This window comes from Papaver somniferum, chromosome 1 (genome assembly GCF_003573695.1).
Source record: "Papaver somniferum cultivar HN1 chromosome 1, ASM357369v1, whole genome shotgun sequence".
Classification (NCBI taxonomy): Eukaryota; Viridiplantae; Streptophyta; class Magnoliopsida; order Ranunculales; family Papaveraceae; genus Papaver; species Papaver somniferum.
Genome location: NC_039358.1, coordinates 218839091 through 218863088, shown reverse-complemented (window position 1 = coordinate 218863088; position 23998 = coordinate 218839091). Strand labels below are relative to the sequence as shown.

The window sequence follows — 23998 nt, the reverse complement described above, 5'->3', positions numbered from 1 at the left end:
TAACAGAATTTAGTAATGAATATGTGATAATGGAATCTGTGACTCTATGAATTGAATGCAAGTTTAGGGATTGAAAATGTCTACTTTCCGTGCTTTTAATCCTAAGTTTCTCTTTGCACCAGTTTATCACTTTTGATTGGGAAGCATATTTACTTTTAAATTTTAGTGCTAGAAACACCAATTTGAGTAGCAGTCATCTAGTAGTAAATACACAAAAAACAAACCCCTCATTTACGTTCTTCTCTTTCGTCTTCAAGAATCGCTGTTTCTTTGGGAATCGATGAATTTCCTACTTCGTCTTTTTCCTGTAGCATATTTTTTTTACTATTTTTTAAATTCTTCGGCTCGTAATAATCATCTTTAAAGAAATACAGAAACACAGAAGAAGGAAATTGCGGATGCAATTGGAAGAGATTTTAAGAAACTTAAGGCAGGGTAATTGAAGTTTGATTAGGTTTCAGAGAAGTTAGTGTAGTGATGGATGAAGAAGAAGAAAAGAAAGGGCCAATTATTTTTCTTTAAAAATGATCATACTTTTGTAATTCAGTCACAAAATGATACTTTTATAATTCATTTACAAAATGGTCTTTTTCCATCCGATTTAACACTTTTGAATAAAACGGTGTTATGTTTTCCAAATATACCCTCCCTCCAAATACCTTTTTGGTTAACTAATTGGTTGGAGTGGTGGTGGTGGTGGTAGAAGCTTAAGAATACCTGTTAAACCCCGGGAGGCAAGCGGTGAACCCTTTGGGTGAATGCGGTATAACGATCCTGAATGCGGTGTAACGAACCTGAATGTGGTTTTACGATCCTAAATGCGGTGTAACGATATGTAAGCGGCACCACCACCACCTACAAATAGCACCACCGTCAAAATAATTATTAATGAAGGCAAAAGTTAAAATTGTGTGTAGAAGGATAATATGAAGGACATATAGGTAATTTTATTAACATATTTAACTGTGAATCAACACTTAACTCCATTTTTAACGGAAGTATGATCATTTTGTTAATAGTTTGTAACCGTATGATGCTTTTGTGAATCGGGTCCTAATACTAGGACTGTTTTGTACATTTTCCAAGAAAAAAAATGGTGGAGTTGATATCTAGGGCTTTGGATGAAGAAATAAATAAAGAAGAAACTAAAGATTCAGTGAAAGATGTAATTAGTGGTGAACAACATATCATTCTTGTACTAACAACAGCACAAGATGATTTTCTTGAAACTAAACCTATTCTCCATCTCAAAATCTTGTTGAGATGAGTAATTGGAGGGATCTTATTTTAGGCGATTTTGATTTTGATACCCTAGAAATGATGATCATAAAATTCTGGGGGAAATGGTGCGATTCAGTAAAAGAGGAGGTATGTCAAGTTCATTCCTTAACCCTTTCTATGTCTCATTCTGAACTAGTGGGCAAAGGTAGTACTGAACTGGATGATTCATTCATTGCTGAAAAAAATAAAGAAAAGCAGATTTATTCTAAAGATTCAGCAAAAGAGGAGGTATGTCAGGTTCATTCTTTACCCCCATTTATGTCTCAATTGGTAAATGCTGTAGTCACAAGATGATTTTCTTGAAACTAATTCAATTTCTCCATCTCAAAATCTTGTTGAGATGAGTAATTGGGATCTTTGGATGATCCAGATTAGTGGTAGTAGTAATGGAACATTGGTGGAAATAGGAAGTAGTTGCATTGTTAATGGAAATGGCTGTGGAAGGAAAGTAATGAGGAGATGCATTTCTTTGGGTAAAAAGGGCTAGAATTGGCTGTGATGAGATTAAATGGGGGAAGTGCTCAGCCTCAGGTAGCAGTAGTAATAATGGAATGTCTTCGGAAATCGGAAGTACTCACATTGTTAGTGGATATGGCTGTGCAAGGAAAGAAATGGTGAGTTCCATTGCTTTGGTAAGAAAAGGGCTGGATATTGTTTTGAGAACATAAGGCAACAAGTCGAGAAATGTTCCAGGAGAGAGTTTACTGAAACAAGCTTGAAGAAAGATGTTTTGAGTAAGTTTGTTGAAGCTAGAAATGTCTTCTGTCAAAAGAATTTGGATGCAAGTTATTCAAGTGAAGAAATGGAAGTGCTGAGGTTTGAAAATTCATATCAACAGAGTCAGATATGGCGAGAGATTACTCTGGGTTGGGTCCTATTGTGGCCAAACAACTTAATCTTTTGGCAGAGGCTAGGAAGAATGGTAAGGCCATCACTGACCAACAACAGCAACATCACCATCCCCAGCCGCATCACCAACACCCACGACAACACCAGCAACATCACCGATACCCACTGCAACATCACCAATACTCACAGCAGCAGCAGCAACACCACCAACACCCAAGGAAACCTCGGCAGCATCAACACCAACTTGCTGGGTTGCACAGAGAGGATACCTCATTTCTAGGTGTGTCTTTTGTTCTACTCTTAGATTCTTACATATGATGTTTGAGGTATGCTAGTAGTGTGAGTATAATCTATAATGCATGCTTCTTGGATATGTTTTCTGATTTGTCGACATTGCATGATTTACTTTTTGTAGTTCCAAGCAGATTAGCTTCTTGTTAGAGCAGTTTAAATATTGGTAGAAATAGGTTAGCTAGATTAAGGGCATTTGCTGATACTCAGACATGAATCACTGCTTCTATCATTATATAGTTACATTAGCAAACTTTGGCATCACCTAATTGCTTCTTACAGAACTCTAATTCCATCTCTCAAAATGGAGAACAAGGTCTTAGTATGTACCCTTGTGCCACTTTCATGTTACGACTCTTCATCATGTCAGTCCCTGTTTGCCTTTATTTGCTTTCTGCCGGATTTCCAATTAGCTAATGCCTAATGATCCTCCGGGTTTCCAATTGAACTGTCGAAGATATATTTAAGCTACTAAGAGTTATTATTATCCGGTTTTGCATAAAAGTAATGCATGATTTCAGAGGATCCTGTGTCAGCTCTTTGATGTCGTGTTTGTGTCCATCGTCTTCTATCTTTCTTCCTTGTACCAGTTACATCACACCTGGGATATTGTAATGAAAAAAGGACTTGAGAAATGATTATATACACTGAAATTTCTGTATGAAATACATACACCCTTTTTATATTTTGTAGCTCTTTACCAGCATCTAATTCTTCCCTCTGGATAGTTGTGTATTTGCTTCTCCTCTGGCTTAATGCATACCAGATTATGTCAATTTGATGGGTTTTGTTTCTACTCGCAGGTGCTGGCACTGCCATAGGGAGACCAATCCACTTGTGAATCAACATGAAGAATGCCCGAACAAACTGCTATGTCTCTTATGCTCATCATATACCAGTATACTACAACATGAGTCATTAAACTCAACTGACTACGCGGATACAGCCACGTCCCAGTACATGTACATGATATGCCTACTGTTACCCATATTCAGCCGACTTGTGAAGAAGATATTATATGTTTCAACTGTACAGCATTGAGAAAACCGTATGGTAGACGTTAACAAACTCGTACTCTATAAATACGTGTATTCCTTGTGTGAATCAAACAAACTTTCTTTTGTTTATAAATGCGTGTTGTTTCAAATCGGTTGCCAAATTTTATGGAAATATAATTTTGTTTTGGTAATGTCACTCCTGGTTTGTTTTTGCACCCATTGCCACGATGCACAGTTTGAATTGTGTGTATAAGTCCATTTTACGGGTCTTGGTTGCAGTTCTTTGGTAAAGACAACTATTCCTGTTTTGCCTCCCTCACATTATGTGAATTCCAATTCACAGGCTTCTTGCACTCACAGAGATCATCAAAGCCATGTGGTTGGTGTAAGAGGTTTGGAGCATTCAGGTTCACGAGTTTCTTCTACTACTAAAGTTCTTCAGCCGATTGTCATAAGAAGATGTTCAGATAATTCACATTCAAGGGTACATGTTAGTGGACAGCATCAAAACCATGGGTTCAGAGGAAAATGGAGATAGGAGAATTCTCATTTAAGCAAGGGACAGCATCAAAACCATGGGTTTGCCAGAAAATGGAGAGACGACGATCCTCATTTAAGGGTTTCACCAGGTAATGCACACCATCAAAATTATGGGTTCGGCAGAAAATGGACAGAGGAGAATTCACATTCACTGGGTTCACCCATTAATGGAGATCGTCTAATTCATCAACCAGCTCTAGTTGAGGAATATTCTGGCAGTGAAACTACCGATAGTCTGATGAGCACCACTCCTTCGACCCAAGAAGCAATGAGTGGTTCAGGTTCTAGTTTCGGACACTGGAAACCTTTTTGCTCCTGTAAGAGTGAGAAAAGTTGGGCAGATATGGTTGAAGAAGAAGAGGAAGAACGTTTTGCCGAGGTTTTGTTCCGTATACATAACCATATGGCTGAAATTAGACTTTAGGTGACAGTTTTTGAAGCAGAAACAGTGATCTAATGCTGTCAAAATCGGGGCTAAAGGGCAGTTTCGGGTTTGGAATGTCTACAAGGTTTACTTGGATTAGGAAACTTGTATGACGGTTTGGAGGAGTGTTTTCCAAGTTTAGGGTTTCCTAATTAAGGTATTAGACTATTTTTACGAGTTCTAAAACTTGGGGAGCAAGGATTGTCTACTATATAAGAGGGCTTATATTGTGAGCAAGAACCATTCTCTTGGTTAATTCTCTTGTAGAATCCTCTTTCTTTATGAGAGTGATTGTGTCACAACCCTTGTGTCCTACGATGGTGGGTGATGGGGGAAAATTCATGTGAGAAGCGAGACTTGTAGTGAGAATGGGTATGGGAGAAATCTAGGGTTTCTAGGGTTCGTATGGGAGAAGCTAGAATTCATGATGTTCTTCGTGTTCTTCTCTAAAGTCAAAGCAACCATGGCGGTGGAGGTTTATGGAAGAAGAAGGACAAAGGAAGAGGTAAACTCTTCGTAATATGTCTTGTTGTTTCTAACGTTTAGCGCCAGTGGGTTATATAACTAGTTGATTATCTGATGTGTGCCGATGTAATAACTTGTTATGATAATGAAGATTCTCGGGGTGGTTTTGGCCGTTGATGTAGCCTACAAAGGTGAACCACGTAATCTTTGTGTCGTGTGAGATTGTCTATTATCATATTGATTATATATTCGTGCTAGTATTATCCGACCATGCTAATCTAAATATGTAAGTGGAGGATTCGAGCTAAGTTATCTAAAGTAGGATGTTTCATGGAATTGACTTTTTATGGAAACATGCCGGTTCGAGATGGACGTAACCTCGGTTTCCCGACAAGTGGTGCGGTGAGCGTGGATGAAGATGGCAGTGATTCGGTGATTTGAACAAGAGGTTTCATAGGTAGAGAAAATCTTGGTTCATAGCAGAATGATATAGATCATGAAGATGATGAGTAAATCAAGACCGAAAAAAGAATAGGACGACATCAAGAAAGATTCGACAACTTTGCTTGATGTGAATATGATTCGTGTTGAAGGTGTTTTCTTTGCAAGAGAAGATCATTCGTGGGTTCAACTGGCGTCTGCAAATATTGTCAGGAGAATGTTTTGAATCATGGTGGTGCTAAGTGACAATCGTTCATACACAACATATGAAGATTGTAGCATGTTTTGTCTACATGGAGGATGATTCAAGATTGTTGGTTCTTGGAGTTGGTTAAATCCGTCTGGAATTGTTTGATGGCTCAGTTCAAACAATGTCAAGTGTTAGACATGTGTCGAAAAAGGAAGTATTCTACGAAGGTGGAATAATGAGTGATCATGGCAACGAAGTAGTTTGATATAAGTCATGCAGAAACTTGTATAAATTATATGAAGAAGTTGTTTGTGGTGATGCTAGAAGATCGACAAATAGCGATTCTGGTGATGCAAGTGCAAAGAAGGAATTTGACTTAGGTGGTGGTTCAAGCTCAAGAGTACAAGACAATTTTGATTCGTGCTAGTGATGATGTCCGCGAGGATGACCTTGTATAAGGTGGGAAACATTCATGTTTTGTTGGACTGAAGATGGTTGTTTTGTTCACGTCACAAAAGGTGGTGATTGTTGAGGTTTTGTTCCGTATACATAACCATATGGCTGAAATTGGACTTTAGCGGACGGTTTTTGAAGCAGAAACAGTGATCTAATGCTGTCAAAACCGTGGCTAAAAGGCAGTTTCGGGTTTGGAATGTCTACAAGGTTTACTTTGATTAGAAAACTTGTATGACGGTTTGGAGGAGTGTTTTCCAAGTTTAGGGTTTCCTAATTAAGGTATTAGACTATTTTTACGAGTTTTAAAACTTGGGGAGCAAGGATTTGTCTACTATATAAGAGGGCTTATATTGTGAGTAGAAACCATTCTCTTAGTTAATTCTCTTGTAGAATCCTCTCTCTTTATGAGAGTGATTGTGTCGCAGCCGTTGTGTCCTGCGGTGATGGGTGATGGAGAAAAATTCATGTGAGAAGCGAGACTTGTAGTAAGAATGGGTATGGGGGAAATCTAGGGTTTCTAGGGTTCGTATGGGAGAAGCTAGAATTCATGATGTTCTTCGTGTTCTTGTCTAAATTCAAAGCAACCATGGCGGTGGAGGTTTATGGAAGAAGAAGAACAAAGGAAGAGGTAAACTCTTCGTAATATGTCTTGTTGTTTCTAACGTTTAGCGCTAGTGGGTTATATAACTAGTTGACTATCTTATGTGTGCCGATGTAATAACTTGTTATGATAATGAAGATTCTCGGGGTGGTTTTGGCCGTGGATGTAGCCTACAAAGGTGAACCACGTAATCTTTGTGTCGTGTGAGATTGTCTATTATCATATTGATTATATATTTGTGCTAGTATTATCCGATCATGCTAATCTAAAGATGTAAGTGGAGGATTCGAGCTAAGTTATCTAAAGTATGATGTTTCATGGAATTGACTTTTTATGGAAACATGCCGGTTCGAGATGAACGTAACCTCGGTTTCCCGATAAGTGGTGCGGTGAGCGTGGATGAAGATGGCAGTGAATCGGTGATTTGAACAAGAGGTTTCATAGGTAGAGAAAATCTTGGTTCGTAGCAGAATGATATAGATCATGAAGATGATGAGTAAATCAAGACCGAACAAAGAATAGGACGACATCAAGAAAGATTCGACAACTTTGCTTGATGTGACTATGATTCGTGTTGAAGGTGTTTTCTTTGCAAGAGAAGATTGTTCGTGGGTTCAACTGGCGTCTGCAAATATTGTCAGGAGAATGTTTTGAATCATGGTGGTGCTAAGTGACAATCGTTCATACACAACATATGAAGATTGTAGCATGTTTTGTCTACATGGAGAATGATTCAAGATTGTTGGTTCTTGGAGTTGGTTAAATCCGTCTTGAATTGTTTGGTGGCTCAGTTCAAACAATGTCAAGTGTTAGACATGTGTCGAAAAAGGAAGTATTCTACGAAGGTGGAATAATGAGTGATCATGGCAACGAAGTAGTTTGATATAAGTCATGCAGAAACTTGTATAAATTATATGAAGAAGTTGTTTGTGGTGATGCTAGAATATCGACAAATAGCGATTCCGGTGATGCAAGTGCAAAGAAGCAATTTGACTTAGGTGGTGGTTCAAGCTCAAGAGTACAAGACAATTTTGATTCGTGCTAGTGATGATGTCCGCGAGGATGACCTTGTATAAGGTGGGAAACATTCATGTTTTGTTTGACTGAAGATGGTTGTTTTGTTCACGTCACAAAAGGTGGTGATTGTTGAGGTTTTGTTCCGTATACATAACCATATGGCTGAAATTGGACTTTAGCTGACAGTTTTTGAAGCAGAAACAGTGATCTAATGCTGTCAAAACCGTGGCTAAAGGGCAGTTTCGGGTTTGGAATGTCTACAAGGTTTACTTGGATTAGGAAACTTGTATGACGGTTTGGAGGAGTGTTTTCCAAGTTTAGGGTTTCCTAATTAAGGTAATAGACTATTTTTACGAGTTCTAAAACTTGGGGAGCAAGGATTTGTCTACTATATAAGAGGGCTTATATTGTGAGTAGAAACCATTCTCTTAGTTAATTCTCTTGTAGAATCCTCTCTCTTTATGAGAGTGATTGTGTCACAACCGTTGTGTCCTACGATGGTGGGTGATGGGGGAAAATTCATGTGAGAAGCGAGACTTGTAGTGAGAATGAGTATGGGAGAAATCTAGAGTTTCTAGGGTTCGTATGGGAGAAGCTAGAATTCATGATGTTCTTCGTGTTCTTGTCTAAAGTCAAAGCAACCATGGCGGTGGAGGTTTATGGAAGAAGAAGAACAAAGGAAGAGGTAAACTTTTCGTAATATGTCTTGTTGTTTCTAACGTTTAGCGCTAGTGGGTTATATAACTAGTTGATTATCTGATGTGTGCCGATGTAATAACTTGTTATGATAATGAAGATTCTCGGGGTGGTTTTGGCCGTGGATGTAGCCTACAAAGGTGAACCACGTAATCTTTGTGTCGTGTGAGATTGTCTATTATCATATTGATTATATATTCGTGCTAGTATTATCCGATCATGCTAATCTAAAGATGTAAGTGGAGGATTCGAGCTAAGTTATCTAAAGTAGAATGTTTCATGAAATTGACTTTTATGGAAACATGCCGGTTCGAGATGAACGTAACCTCAATTTCCCGACACGTTTAACTATATTCAGCCACTGTTTTGCAAATATGGTTGATTCAGTTGGTGAGTGGGATAGGGAAAATTCGAGTTACATGTCACTCAAAACTCATATTATTTCAACACTGCTATTAGTTGATAAATGGAACGAAAAGAACGAAGCTGTTTGCAGCAGTCATAATCTGAATTCCGAAGATTGCTATCATCAATTGTCATCAGCGAACAATTTAGAGGATAATCTACATAGGGAGTTTGAAGCAGTGATAGTAATGGAGAATCCAGAAAATCAGCAGCTCGACGTTCGCTATACTTTGATCAGAAGCAGCAAGATCACCAACCCACAACACCACAACCAACACCCAGAAACTTCCACAGAACCATCATCATCAACGCCAACAGGTTAGCATGCTAAGCAAAAAATTGCCCAAATTCTAGGTATGTTTTATTTTCTGTTCTTCTAAATGGATGTTTAAAGTATTTTAGTCTATGAATGTTAATCTGCACAAGGAAACTACACTACAGATTGGCCGAGACTAAATTGCCATTTAAATCTGCAGTATCTTTTTGGATTTGTTGACAAAACAAATACAACAATTACATGACTAGCAACTGATGTATTTATTCCCTTTGGGTTGTTTTGTTTTTGTATTTGAAGGACATGACTAGATTGTGCCAATTTTGATGAGTTTCATTTCTGTTCACAGGAGCTGCCAGGTTATGCTTAAACCAATCCACTTGTGAACCACGAAGAATGTCCAAAGAAACTGTTACCCTTATGTTCAGTAAATACCAGTATACTACTCCATAAGTAGTTAGACTCAGCCGATTTGGCAGATACAACCACACCTAGTACATGTTCATGATATGCTTACTGTTAGCATTTTGAGCTGACCTGCATTTCAATTGTAGAGCAGTATGAAAAACTGATGTAGCTAGATGTCGATGAACTCATATCCGTTATGTGAATGAAACAAACTTATTTTTGCTGTACATGTTCTTTCAAATATTTGTTTTAGTTAATGATTTTATAGTAGCGTGTCTAATCTGCTCTTTTGTAGCCCTCGTTCCAAAAAGCTGAGATTAGCGATGCTGCCATTCTGCCAATGTGACCAATGCCCAGTCACTTGCAAATCAACAAGAAGATCACCCAAACAAATTGTAATGTCCCTTATCACACCAGTATTTTTGGCAGTATTGCCACCCTAAAGCTAATAGACTCGACTTAAAACAGGAAATAAAATAGAAAAACTTAACTAAAAACTAAAATTGAATAGAACTCAATTGCTCAGTTTGCCCGTCAATACGATTCTGTAAAATTATTACAAATACGATTTATTCTAAATGTTAAATTTCCCTGTATATGTATTCCTCTAAAACAAAGAATGCCACAATTTCAACGGACATACAAAATACTCCAGTGAAGAGAAATGTCACCAGTTTGTCATAGTTAATGCCAAAATACTTAAAACTCAAACTAGAAGAATCCCGGATAACCAATTTTGTTGCTGAAGTTTCAGGATCAAAACATATAAGATCCGACTTGTTATACCAATATAGGATTTCATTCTTCTCCGTTACAAGGAATGGGTAATCGTCCAAGGTAATGTTTTTTGTTATGGTATTCAGCTTAATCTCCAAACTCCAGTAACTTGATTTTATAGAATAACTAGAATCCTTATTATAGAACCATATATCGATAAACTTATGATGAACAACACAAATACATCCTCTCAATTTTCTGAGCCTAAAAACTGCAGCTTCAACCAAATGTAAGCATGGTGGTAACGCGAGTAACTGAAACTTTTCATCTTTCAAACTGAGCCCCACGATTTTCATTGACTTGTAATCTATTCAATGCAGTATTCCGTCGACAAGGATACCGGCCGGTGATGAGCATAAAGAGTATGCAACCTCTCCTATATTTCTCCACCCGGTGCCACCACCGAGAGTGTACACTTCCACATGTCCAACATCGAGGTTTTTGTCAGGGTAGTAGATTCTGACAACCTTGTACTGTTCGTTATGCAAATCAAAACCAAACCCGCTCACTACTAAGCCATCTGGGCTGATTGCTGCTGCTAACCTCGGAAGATTTACAGATTCTCTTGTGAAAGGGTTGCAGATATAAACAGGATCATCTATAACATTGTTGGGGATAGTAAAACAAACTAAACCGTTGCACGAACCACCAATGACATCTTTGTAAGGGGTTTTCGCGATACCTGTTTTGGATGGGAGGATGGTGGTATTCTGCTAGGAGGTCAGCGTATGTCTGACCTTCTTTGATATTGTTCTTAATCATGTCACGCGCTGCATAATAAAGTCTAAAAGAAGGCTTTTCTTTGTTGTTTAAACCGATGGCAAAAATCATACCTTCGTTAATATGATCGAAGAAATTACGCCAAGTTCTTGATACTTGCTTGCACTGAAACGCAGACTCAACTGGTACACGAGAAAGTATTTCGTAGGTTACTTCAGGAGGATAATTATCCAAATTCATGGGATTAATCCTCATACTCGCTTGCATTGAAAAACAGATGTGTAGCTAGTGAAAGACCATGTTCAGATTCCTTGGACGATGAAACCGGCTGTATATATAGGATTTAGACTCGTAGTCCAGTAGTATAAGCATATAAGGATTAGGATCCCCTTTCTCTAGTAAAACATCTAGATATCACTGCCAGACCATTCTTGACCCGTTGATAAATTATACTGGGTTAGGATATTTAGACCCGTTAAAAATGCCCAGCCCGGACTACAAAGTTGGGGCTACGGGCCCCCAGAACCTTGAATTATGACATGTACGCATGTTCAAAAAAGTATTGTGTGAGTGTTAGTTTTCCAAATGAGTAATTCTGTACAGACCGTGGAAGTGAACCACGTAAAACCATTGAGACACAAAACAGGTGGGCTCCACCCCAAAGAGAAAAACAGGGGTCTTATTTTTGGGCCGTCTGCGAGAGAGTTGTTTTTACGTGGTTCACTTTTCACGGTTCAAAAACAATTCATTATGATTCTACTCTATCCTAGAATGTTATCAGAAAATTCTTTTAAGGAAAAGATGCTTTGAAAGAAGAATGGCTTCAAAGTTCTAACCGCAGATCAAGCTTTGGATAATTTAGGAGTAAGAACTGAAGGTGTTGATATACCTCTGGACAACTTAGCAAAACGAACTTAATGTACAGAGAATGCGGCAGTAAATCAAAAGAAATCAGTACGTGATCCAATCATAGTGTGGGTTAAGGGGAGGCATGGTAGAATACAATTTAATTTATTCTTGAGGAACGAGTTAGCAAAAAGAAATCAACGATTCATTATTTATTTTAGAACACATGCTAATTTTTATTTCATTTTACAAAAAAAGAGAATGATGTTGAAAAGATGACGAAGACTAGAAGAATTATACAATCTATACCAGAAGACAACAATTCAATTTTTTTTTGTTTGTTATTAGGGTTCTGAACAAATATTAAGTAAGAACAAAGCTTTGATCCGTTGAATTGGAGATCAGCCACCAAATATTAAAAAGAAAAGAAGAAAAATAATAACTTGAGTTTTGTATTGATTCATAATTCTACGTTAACAGAGCTAGCACACATATATATCTAACTTAACTTGTTACCTAAGTTGCAGTAATTAAGGTAATTGCATGATTTCTTAACTAAGCTAGATGAATTAAAGGCAACTGTCTACCTAAGGAAATCTAAACAAGGAAATACTAATTAAGGAAATAAGGAAGATGTAGTGTTGGAGTTGCAACATCCCATCCCGCGTGAAACATGACTTGTCCTCAAGTATGAAAATTCTGGAAATCGGGTGATAAACTTATCTGCATCTTCCCAAGTGGCTTCATCATTAGAACGATCCTTCCACTTAACAAGCCTGCTAGTTCCGGCAATATTACCCTTTTTGAACATCTTAAGGTCCTAAAGCTGCCAAGGTTCCCATTTTTCATAATTCATAGTTGTTGGTAGATCAGCATTGACCACAACTGAAGAACCAAGTTTCAATTTTAACTGAGAAACATGGAAGACTGGATGTATGCAACTTGTTACTGGTAATTCTAATTTGTATGCCACTGTTCCAATTCTCTCAACAATACGGAATGGTCCATAAAACTTTGGAGATAGTTTAGAAAAAGATTTATCACAAACTGTATTCTGATGGTATGGCTGAAGACGAAGGACAACCCAATCATTCACATCAAAAGAACGTTCAGTCTATGATTGTCAGCATAATTTTTCATTCTATCTTGAGCATCATGCAAATTAGAGTGAAGAATTCCCAGAATATGATATCTAGCTCTTAGTAACTCATTCACTGCATGCACAAAAGTTGTTCCAGGAAGATAAGTTGAAATTGTTGGTGGAGCTCGACAGTATAAAGCTTGATAAGGAGTCATCTTGATAGCTAAATGATAACTAGTGTTATACCACCACTCAACCCATGGAAGCCATTTTAACCAATCTATTTTCCTGACTCCAGTAAAACATCGTAAATAACATTCCAAAGTTCTGTTTGTGACCTCAGTTTGACCATTCGTTTGAGGATGATATGTTGAACTGCGACAAATATGACTATCTTGTAGGGCGAAAAATGCTTCCTAAAAGTTACTCATGAAAATAGGATCCCGATCATTAGTTATTGTTTTAGGCATTCCATGAAGACAAACAATTTCTCTCACAAAGACATCAAGAATGGTTGAAGCAGAATAAGGATGAGATAATGCTATGAAGTGAGCATATTTAGATAAACGATCTACAACCACCAGTATTGAATTCTTCTTGTTAGATAATGGAAAACCATCAATAAAATCCATTGAAATATCAATCAAGGCATCAGTAGGGATAGATAATGATTGTAATAGTCTGGGAGGAGCGAGAGCTTCATATTTATTTTGTTGGCAGACTTCACATTGTTATATGAACAGCTTGATTGAATTTTTCATCCCCTTCCAATATTTTTTTTTTGCTAAAGACGCTTATAGGTTCTTAAATAACCAGAATGTCCACCGAATGGAGTTGAATGAAACTCAATAAGTAATTTGTTACACCATTCAGAAGTAGGTACCATAACAATATGTCCTTTAAATCGTAAAACTTCATCAATATATGAGTAATTACGCTTATAGTTTGAATCTTGGCATAATTTTTGAATAAGAGTACCTAAGACAGCATCTGCATGGCATTCTTGAACAATTTCAGTAATTTCAGAAAAAATGGGAGCAGTGATGGCCAAAAGTTTAGAACTAGCCATCCTTGATAAAGCATCTGCAGCTCTATTTGCAGCTCCACATTTATATATGATTTCATAATCATAGCCTAATAATTTGGACAACCATTTTTGTTGTTCAACAGAAGACAATCTATGCTCAAGAAAATATTTAAGACTTCTCTGATCTGTATAGATTTTAAAATGTCTTCAAGAAAGTTAAGGTCTCCATTTATTCACTGCAAAGACAATAGCAAGCATCTCCTTGTCATAAACTGATAGATTCAAATTCTTACCTGATAAAGGTTTACTGAAATACGCAATAGGTTTGTTAGAATGCATTAAGACTTCCCCAATCCATTACCTGAAGCATCACATTCTAAACAAAATTCCTTCGTAAATATGGTAATGCCAAAACCGGAGTGCTTGTTAAGGCAGATTTGAGCTGATTAAATGCTTTTGTAGCTTTCTCAGACCATTTGAAACTATCTTGTTTCAATAACTTAGTTAATGGAACACATATTTTACCATAATCACGCACAAACTTGCGATAGTAGCCTGCCAAACCCAAAAAGCCTCAAAGATCTTTAATTGTAGAAGGAATAGGCCAATTCTTAATGCTTGAAATTTTATCTTCTTCCACAGCAACACCTTCAGCTGAGATCATGTAGCCAGGATATCCAATGGATGACTTTGCAAAGTCACACTTAGATTTATTTAAAAATAATTTGTGTATTCGAAGTAATTCGAATACAATTTCCAGATGCTCGAACAAAGATTTACTGTAAATAAATATGTCATCGAAAAATATCAAAACAAATTTTCGAAGGTGAGATCGAAAATATCATTCATCAAACTCTGAAATGTCGCAGGTGCATTAGATAATCCAAATGGGATTACTAAGAATTCATAGTGACCGTCATGTGTTCTAAAAGTTGTTTTGTGAATATCGGCATCATACAATCTGATTTGATGAAAGCCAAATCACAAATCTACCTTTAACAAAATTATAGTTGTATTCAGTTTATCAATCAATTCATCCACAACTGGAATTGGAAATCTGTCTTTTACAGTAACTTTGTTAAGTGCTCGATAATCAACACACATACACCAACTATTATCCTTTTTTCGAACTAACAACACAGGAGAAGAATAAGGGCTAGAGCTTTGACTAATGAACCCTGCTTTCTTAAGTTCAGACACAATTTTCTCAATCTCAGCTTTTTGAAAGTATGGATATCGATATGGTCTAACATTTACTTGTGTATTGTTAGGAAGTATAGGTATGCGATGATCATGATCTCTAGAAGGTGGTAAGGATGTTGGAGGTTCAAAAATATCTGAATAACGCAAAAGTAATTCTGAAAATTCAGTGGGTACCTTATCAGAAGATGTTGTTGACAAAGTAGGAGTAAGTTGCAGTAGAAAATCATTGTGTGCACAATCCAAAAATTTTGTAGTGGAGAACTTCCCACTTACTCTAATTTTTATCATCAACGGTGAGATACTTTCGGCCCGTCAAATTAAAATGGTTCCAAGTTCTATCTAAGACCGCGGTCCGCCACTAAAATTTGGTCGATATGTGTCCTCTAATTTTTCTTAATTGAAAGAACAGAAATTTTAGATGGACTATATGATATGCATCCCCAATTCTTTCAAAGAATTCAGATTCGATAATGACAAATTTCAATTTTAATAAGTATCCGATGCGCATCACCAATTATTCCTAAGAATTCAAACTAATTTTAATAAGTATCCGATACACCAAGATGTGTACGTTTCAGCTGTTCCTAGCGTCAACACAAAATTGAACGAATCCGAAATAACGTTGTCACCGATATAACGTGATATTGGTTCAGCAATTTGTGCACACTGTTGTTAATCCTCAATAGATTGAAATGCGAGCCGTTGGATGGTATCCGATGAGAAATGATACCAGTAAAACCACGTGGGGCATTTTGATTAGGCTCTTACGTATACAGCTGTCATAACGAAAAGTACGATACAAAACCGATTCAGAAAACAAAAGCAAAGTACAATTCTGTTACACTGCAACTCACTCCCCTCGCCTTTCTCCCTTTATAAATCTCTTCCCTCCATTCTTATTTTCTCTCTTTCTTTTTCACTGCTCCAGAATCCACATTGTATCACCAATTGAAACCCTAACTTTCATTAATCCACAAAAAGTTCCAAGAAAACCAAGTAATCTCAAAACATTTCACTAATTTTCATCAAGAAACTGAAATTTCTCTAATGGATTCCGTCATCCTTGTAATTCTAGGGTTATTCTGTGTCCTTGTAATGATTCCTCTTATCATCATCATCTTCTGTAGCGATAAAGAGGGGAGAAAGGCATTCAATCGTGGTATGTCAAGAATCAAGTTTCCTTAGAAGAAGATTACAGGTTTTCATTAGTTTCGATTAGGTTTTTCAGTATAAATTCTTTCGTTGTAGTATAGTGGTAAGTATTCCAGTTCACAAACGAAGTTATAAGAATAAGTATACCTAGCAGACTCATAGATATCTAGTATCCATCTAGATTCCAGATATTAATAACAGTGCCCCTTCCTAAACACCACGAGCTATGCTTCTAACATCTGTACATCTATCAAAAATGTACACCCACACTCTCGTGCCGTGCTGCGGTTAAAAATTTGATCTTCTAACGGATGGGACCATGGTGCTAGCTTCATGTCCTCTCCCACGCTGCGTGCTAGATAGCACCAATGCTAGATAGTACATCACTAGTCACAGACGCTCCTAGATTCGCCAATTCAACCTTCCTTCAACGAAACCTCTGTTAAATAACCTTGTCAGAAGGTCGTTAAGATCACAGCTGCCAATTCGTTAAACAACAGCTAATAGTGTTGAGGTAAATTCATGAAGTTCACTAGCATTATGCCGTCCTCTTCCCAATTACATGATTCTTATAGGATTAACTAAAATTGTTTAAGCCGCATTTCAAGTGCTAAATTCTGCATGTCATGGATAACCTCTAGCCAGTGAGGTGTTTTTGTGAAATCTCAGTCGATGTGATTCTGTAAAAATTCTATTTTTTGACCATATGGACAAAAAATGTGCTTCTAAAAGGTGTTTTCCTTTCAGATGAAATAGGAAACGGAAAGCATAAAAGACCGAGATAAATCTGAAAGTCAGATATTGTGCCTATAAATGCTTCAAACTGAGGTATCTTATATTTCTACACTAATACCACAACAGTGACAAGACTGTCAACTGCAATTTTGCACCAACAGCAGTCAAATAGCAGTTACTGACAGAATGGGAACGGGTTATCACAAAGAACTCTGCTTGTGGGTTCTTGTGAAGTTTATGGATGAATGAAGATAACCATCAGCGTATTTTTTTTTTGGTATGGAACTACCATTTTTTTAGCAATATCATAGTGATGATAACACTAACATAGCAGGAAATTGTTACGGACACCTAACATTATCTATCAAATATTGTTTAAATGCAAAAACAAGATATATTCCCTCGATACTACTGGGAAAGCCCTCACTTTCCCCAATCGTGTCTATTCGACTCCCATTCATAAACGAGAAAAGTTTAAGGGTGCACACGGTACGGTTCGGCTCGGTTCTTGCCGAGGCCGAGTACCTGTACCCCCAGAGGTCGGTACTGAACTTTTGGGACCGATACCGGTACCGTGTACCTCGGTTCCGGTACCATTCGGTTCCGGTCCGGGACCGGTACCAGTCGGTACCTTTTCAGCAAAAAACTATCTGTCACTCTGCCTTTTCTTTTACCTGTTTTTTACCTGTTTTTTCTATATAACAAATTCTCATTCAAAGCAGCAACTAATAAGTAGCAATATTACTAACAAACCAAACAAACAATGTCTTGAAAATATGGAAAAAACAGTAGCAGTAGCCACACTAAGTCTTGAAAATGAGAAAATCTGGAAAAAAAACAACTAGCAGTGCAGCTAGTGCTGCAGTAGTCTTGAATCTTGATCTTCTAATCCATGTCAGCAGCACTTGTGGTGTCATCAGTGTTGATAGGACCAAGTACCGCTGCAAAAACAAATAATAGCAGTTAGTAACTATTAGACTATATCTATTACTGCCAAACACAAGTAATAATGTAATATGTTACCTTCTTCAACTTCAACATCATCATCTGGTATGTAATCAGATAGAAGATCAAGTTGTATTGGCTTCCTTAGCCAGATTTGTGTGCAAAGCAATGCCTCAACTGTCCTTGTAGATAAAGAGCTTCTACAAGGACTTAAGACTCGCTTTCCTGTGCTAAAAGCAGACTCAGAGGCAACAGAAGACACAGGAATGGCTAATATGTCCTTAGCCATATGTCCAAGTATCTTATACTTTGTACTGTTGGTCTTCCACCAACCCAATAAGTCAAACTCCTCAGAGTTTGTTGTCCTTTTGGCTTTGGCTTGTTAGGATTCTGCTTGCATCTGTTGAAGTGCTTCCACATTCCACTTGTACCATTCTTTCCAGTATGAGCCTTTATCACCTTCTTGCAGTAATTGCATCCAGCATCTTGAACATTCAACCTCTTGAAATGATTCCAAATGTCAGAAGTTATCTTACCACCCATACATGTAGAAGTAGCTTCTACATCTACTGTTGTTGTCTCTGGCTGTGCTGCTTCATTTGTTGGTTGGATTGAGGATCCAACAATTGCATCTGTGGCAGTGGTAGGTGTAGCAGTTGTAGGTGTAGGGGTATCTGTTCCATGAGCTTGACTTCATTCATCCATGCCAGCTTATCACTGAGAAAACAAATTTAAGTGCTGAAAAATTAAATAAGAACTAAAATGAAACTGAAATGAAATAAGAAATGAAATAAGAACTGAAATGAAAAATGAAATAAGAACTGAAATGAAACTGAAATGAAATAAGAAATGAAATAAGAACTCAACTGAAAAATTAAATAAGAAACTTGATCCATTCTATACTTATAAAATGAAGAAGAAATAAGAACTTCATAACTGGACATTGTTCAAGGAGCATTGAGCTCTGTTATAGAAAATAAGAATTGTACATTGTTCTAAGCATAACTGCATAAGTTCTAAGCATAATTTCATTAAGCATAACTGCATAAGTTACAAATTCTAAGCATTATTTATGTAAGCTCTGTTATGATTAGGATTGCTGGGGCATCTTTTAAAGTGCTTCCACAAGGCAGAAGTTCCATTTCTGAACATGTTAGCCCTATAAGTCCTTCCACAATAATTGCAAGTGGCTTCTTCAACATTTCTCCGAGTGAAATGGCGCCATATTTCCATCACTGACAAGAGAAAAGACTTTTAATGATAACAAAAATTATTAAAAGATGTACTATGTTGTAATGGATGGTAAAGATAAATGTTAAAAGGGTTCTTTGCTCAAAATTCATATAAAACTTAATTTCACATGTAAGTATAAAGAGTCATTTCAAGTGAAAGCTAACATTGGTCGATTGAGGTATAGACCAGGTAGTTGAAACCTTAAAAATATGATCAATATAATGGGGTTTTAAAGTATAGCCAAGGCAGGAGAAAAGCATGACTCAGATTTCATGGAAGGCAAATATTTATCACAAGCCAAATTATAAGTATGACTTAAGGTAGGAGATCTAATAGCATTTGAGCGAACATCATAATTCCCAACAACATGGGAGTTTGCATAATGACAACAAAAATTACTCAAAACTGAGTATGCAGCATAGAAATTCAAGGAGCATTGAGATAAAATTTAGACAAAACATCATAAAATTAAAAACTGAAAACAACAAAATTAATTAAAAAAATTATAAAAAGCCTAAAGAAATACAAAGTACCTTAATGGGTTTCCTTCAGCTTCTTCCTTGAATCCTTTCGCTTCGTCTTCTTCCTGACGTGATTGATAACTTACCCTGTGAAACTGAAACCCTAAATTAAATTAATCAAAAGTCCTAGGATCATCCAGAACTCGACTTCATATAGAAATCCATAGTCCTAGGATTAAAATTGGAGAAGAAAAAAAGCAACAAAAGTAAAAAACTTACACAAATCAAATCATTGAAATCACTGACTTTTTCTCCTTCTTCTTCTGGATCGAGAGGTGTTGTTCTTGTTTGGTGTTCCGTGTTCACTGATTAATGGAGTTCACTTTCAGACTTCAGAGAATCAGAGACTCAAGAACTCAGTTCTCTCTCTATATGACTATATCAGTCTCTCAGAGGGAAGACCGGAAGAGTCGAAGACGAAGAAGGAAAAGAAAAACGAAAATGAGAAACCCTATTGTTAAGGTAGTATATATACCCCCCCCCCCCTAATCTAACGGCTGTATTTGTTCAGTACCCCTAAATCTAATGGCTACGAATGGTCGGTTCTTTCGGTCCGGACGGTACGGGACTTGTACAGGACCGTGTACCTGTACCTCATCAACCTCGGTTCCTATTTTATGGACCGGTACCTGTACCCCGTTCCTCGGTTCGGGACAAATATCGGCTCGGTTCCGCCGGTTCCGGGACGGTTCCTCGGTCCAGGTCGGTTCCTGTGCACTCTTAGAAAAGTTACTAAAGTGTATATCAGACTCTCCCTTTCAGATAAGGTCAAGTCACTAACAAAGTGCAAAGTTCACAAAGAAATAGAGCTTTAACCTAAAACAAGAAAGTAAGATAACACTCACATAAATTTTGATCGATGACATAAAGACATAATAGCAGTAGTCCACATATGTTAGTTGTGATGACAATGTGATTATCATTTAGGTTCACACAAAGGTTACTTTGGTACCTAATTTCGAAATGAATCGCAACGAAGATTACCCGTTTATAAGTAGGAATCCAGGGTAAGCTGGTTGAAAGGCTGAGCAAGGCTTTCTGTCTCCTCAATTTCAACTGACTCCATCATCTTCGTATCTTCTTCCCCTAATTCTTTCAACGAAACAAAGGTGTTCTTGTGAGGAAATACTCTAATAAAACGTTCTTCAAGATCTACAAATATTTTCGAGGTTGAAGCTTCTAACTCTTGATTTTTGATATGTTTACTCCAACCCAATGGTTGATTATCAACCTTCTTTTTCAATATCCACGTGTTCCAGCAATCAGCTCCATTGACAGGCAAATTCATAGCACAAACCAAACACCCATCCAAACCCCGTAGTTTATAATCAGCTGAAGCATTGTCCTCTGGTGGTACAGGAAATGACAGAGGTTCAAAAAACTTTTCCTCAGCTAAATCGAAGGGAGCGATCGTTTCTGATTCATAGTCCAGCCAATAAAGAACTCCATCGACAAAGATACCTTCTTCCAAATATGCTCCAAAATTGAACTTTCCAACGTTTCTCCACCCATTTCCACTCCCTAGAGTGTATATGTAAACTTCCACAAACTCGGTATCGTTACTAAACATTACTCTTACAACTTTATACTCATTAGTTGAAGAAACGTAACCAAATCCGCTTGTCTCAGCATCCATTCCAACTCTGTTAGTTTCTGGAAGCATAACACACTCTCTGGTTATGGGGTTACAAATGTAAGTTTTTCCTGGTAAGAGATATCTGATTTGATAAAGACAGATCAATCCATTACACGATCCAAGCAAGGTAGTATCCTCCCCCAAACGGAGGGCTGATGTTAAACCTTCCAAACCTCTCAATGGATATTATGGATTCATGATTCTCTCTTCTCGTGAAAAGTTAAACCAATGAAGCCCAACTTACCAGAATCATGGTGATTAAGCTATGATGTAAGTGCATCTTAGAGAATGATGGATGACGAACAAGATCTCTCCAAGTTTTTGATACTACTTTGCATTCGAGAACCGATTCGGTAGGTACTCGACTGATAATATCCAACGTAATCTCTCTGGGTAGAAGATCGAAATTCCCCATCAGATTCAAAACCCTCTTTTACTTGAAGTTGGAAAGATTTACAGAGAAGATGGTTTAGGGAAATTCTAGGGTTTGAGAAATAGTGACTGATTTTTGGCTGAGGACAGAAGAAGAGTAAAGGTGAAAATGAAATGAACCCAATAATGTAATGGGATCCAACATTTATCCCGTGACTGTTTTAATGGTCTTTGTTTCGCAATAATCTTTGTAGCATCCAATGTCCTCTTTGAAGTCTGTAAAATTGTTCAAACAGAAACTAATATCAGAACCAATTGAAGTGTCAATATAATCAGAAAGAACCAAATGTCCTGAATTTCAGAGATCAAATACAACGAAGAAGAAACTCACTTGAGGAATGAATCTTATCAAAAACTATGAGAAACCAGAAAACTCTGAGTCTGGATCAAAACCAAAAAGAAAAATCCATAATTCTAGGGTTTATTCTCATTAAACCAGGAAGCTCAATGAGCGATTGAATTCGACGAGAAATGAATAATCCATATCCTATCAAAAAGCAAAAAGGGAAGAAAAAAAAATGATTCCTGATAACAATTAAAGAAACCCCTAAAGCAAATTCATTCACAAAATCAATGAAAACTACTTACAAAAAAACAATATTTTGGCAAATCAGAATTTCAAAATCCTAAATTATAATCATAGTATGAAAACAAAAAGATCGGGGGAGTTAGTAAGAACATACATTTTCATTAATGGCGTTTTCCAGTGGCTTAGATCTTAGGAGCTTCGTTTCAGGGTGTAGAGGGAGAGCGAGGGAGTGAGTGAGTGAGTGGTGAAATAGCCGTTTTTCATTGTGCCCCGGCTAGAGTAGGCCAAATAAATGGCCGTTATTTCCGAGAAAACGGCTGTGAAGACCGCCGTATGCAAGAATCGCCACAAAGTTTATCGTGCCTTCCGTGGGCTGTAGCAACTTTTACGAAGTTTATCGTGCCTTGGGAACAGGGACGGAGCCAGAAATATTTTTTAGGGGAGGCAAATTAGACAAAACATAAATTCAAGGAGGGCTAACTAACAATTTTTTTTTTCTAAATAACAAAAGTTCCAAAGTGTTTTTAATGAATTAACGGGAAACAGGGTAGGCGGGGGCCACCCCTGAACTACACTAAGCTTCTTCCCTGCTTGGGAATTATCTAATATAAGAAATTGGTTTTAAAAAGTTGTTGTTGTATCAATCCATATTTCGGTTGGTGAAAATTAACTTGGATTTTCCACCTGGTCAGCTCCTCTGTTTGCCAATGCGTCAGCCGTTTTGTTTCCTTCTCGATATGTATGTGAGATGCGTACATGAGGAATTTATTGCAGGAGCTTGTGGATGTCCTTCAGTAGATGATACTGATGGTACGGATAGTTCGATTCATTCGTATGTGTCTTAAGCCAATGCACTAAAGTTGCAGAGTCTGTTTCCAGATATGGATGAGTTGTGCGAAGATTAACCACTTCCCAGAGTCCAAAAAAACAAGCTTTTGATTCCGCCATTATTGCCAGTGTAATCCCTAAAGGAATCGCTGCTTATACCAAGTGCTTCCCCCCGTGATTTCTGAAAATATATCCTGCCCCTGCAATATATCCTTCATGATTACTAGCTAAACGTATTGTTTTGATATTTCAACTGTTTCAGTAAAATGTAATCGAAACAACTAATCGATTTCAGAAATAACATAGTACAATAATGTTGCACAGGGCCTTTGCCACTCTTTTCCTCTTATTCTCTTTCTCCCACTCTTAATTGACATTGTAAACCCTAGAATATCATTGTCAAGAAACAAACTAAATCTCTATCAATGGGTAGTCTTTGTGCTTCTAGTTTCGGTTTTAGTTTCACAAATGTCTCAAATAAGATATCTATATAGAAAAATTGGTATTCGTTATTGTGGACGTAAAGGGATCTGTAACATCTAATTAAGCATTAATTAGAAGTTTTAGACGAAAGTTAACACAAATCTCAACCCCTTCTGAATATATACAAGAATTCTTCTCAGATGATACATGTAATATTGAGTTGATCTGTAAATAGGATATAAATACAAAGTAAACACAAGAAGTTAACCATAATGGACTCAATTTCTCAAAGCTTCCAAGTCCTACACGGTCATCGTGACATGCACTGCTTGATCTGTTTCTGAAACTAAAAGTTGATTTGGAGTGAACACATCACCCCTAAAGAGGTTACCAATGGAATAATAACTAACTTTCAAGTAATCACTAGCATGATTTAAAAATAATTTAGTCATTCTTTATAAACTTTTTCACTCTTTCGTATATAAAAACTTCCTATCATGATAATAAATCAATGATCATACAAAACTACTTTTCTTCCTATCATAAAAAATAGGATAAGTAAATCAATCACAAA

General features: G+C 37.2%; 3 protein-coding genes and 1 long non-coding RNA gene across 4 annotated transcripts; 1 reads left to right on the top strand and 3 right to left on the bottom strand.

The window, feature by feature from the left end:
• The first annotated feature begins 1107 nt into the window (after positions 1-1107).
• LOC113337129 (G-box-binding factor-like) lies at positions 1108-3558 on the top strand. The gene is made up of 2 exons (XM_026582811.1): positions 1108-2410; positions 3225-3558. The coding sequence occupies exons 1-2, from the start codon at positions 2128-2130 to the stop codon at positions 3260-3262; spliced, it is 321 nt and encodes a 106-aa protein (XP_026438596.1). The 5' UTR covers positions 1108-2127; the 3' UTR covers positions 3263-3558.
• Positions 3559-10424: 6866 nt separating this feature from the next.
• Positions 10425-11088, bottom strand: LOC113360467. The gene is made up of 2 exons (XM_026603977.1): positions 10851-11088; positions 10425-10711 (listed from the first exon to the last, which is right to left on the bottom strand). Exons 1-2 carry the CDS (start codon positions 11086-11088, stop codon positions 10425-10427), a joined length of 525 nt encoding a protein of 174 aa, XP_026459762.1.
• A 7857-nt stretch (positions 11089-18945) lies between these two features.
• Positions 18946-19918, bottom strand: LOC113340405. The gene is made up of 3 exons (XR_003355474.1): positions 19796-19918; positions 19589-19671; positions 18946-19057 (listed from the first exon to the last, which is right to left on the bottom strand). It is a non-coding gene; the product is annotated as an uncharacterized LOC113340405 (long non-coding RNA).
• Positions 19919-20487: 569 nt separating this feature from the next.
• LOC113337121 (F-box/kelch-repeat protein At3g06240-like) lies at positions 20488-22393 on the bottom strand. The gene is made up of 2 exons (XM_026582802.1): positions 22328-22393; positions 20488-21860 (listed from the first exon to the last, which is right to left on the bottom strand). The coding sequence occupies exon 2, from the start codon at positions 21237-21239 to the stop codon at positions 20565-20567; it is 675 nt and encodes a 224-aa protein (XP_026438587.1). The 5' UTR covers positions 21240-21860; positions 22328-22393; the 3' UTR covers positions 20488-20564.
• Positions 22394-23998: the final 1605 nt, after the last annotated feature.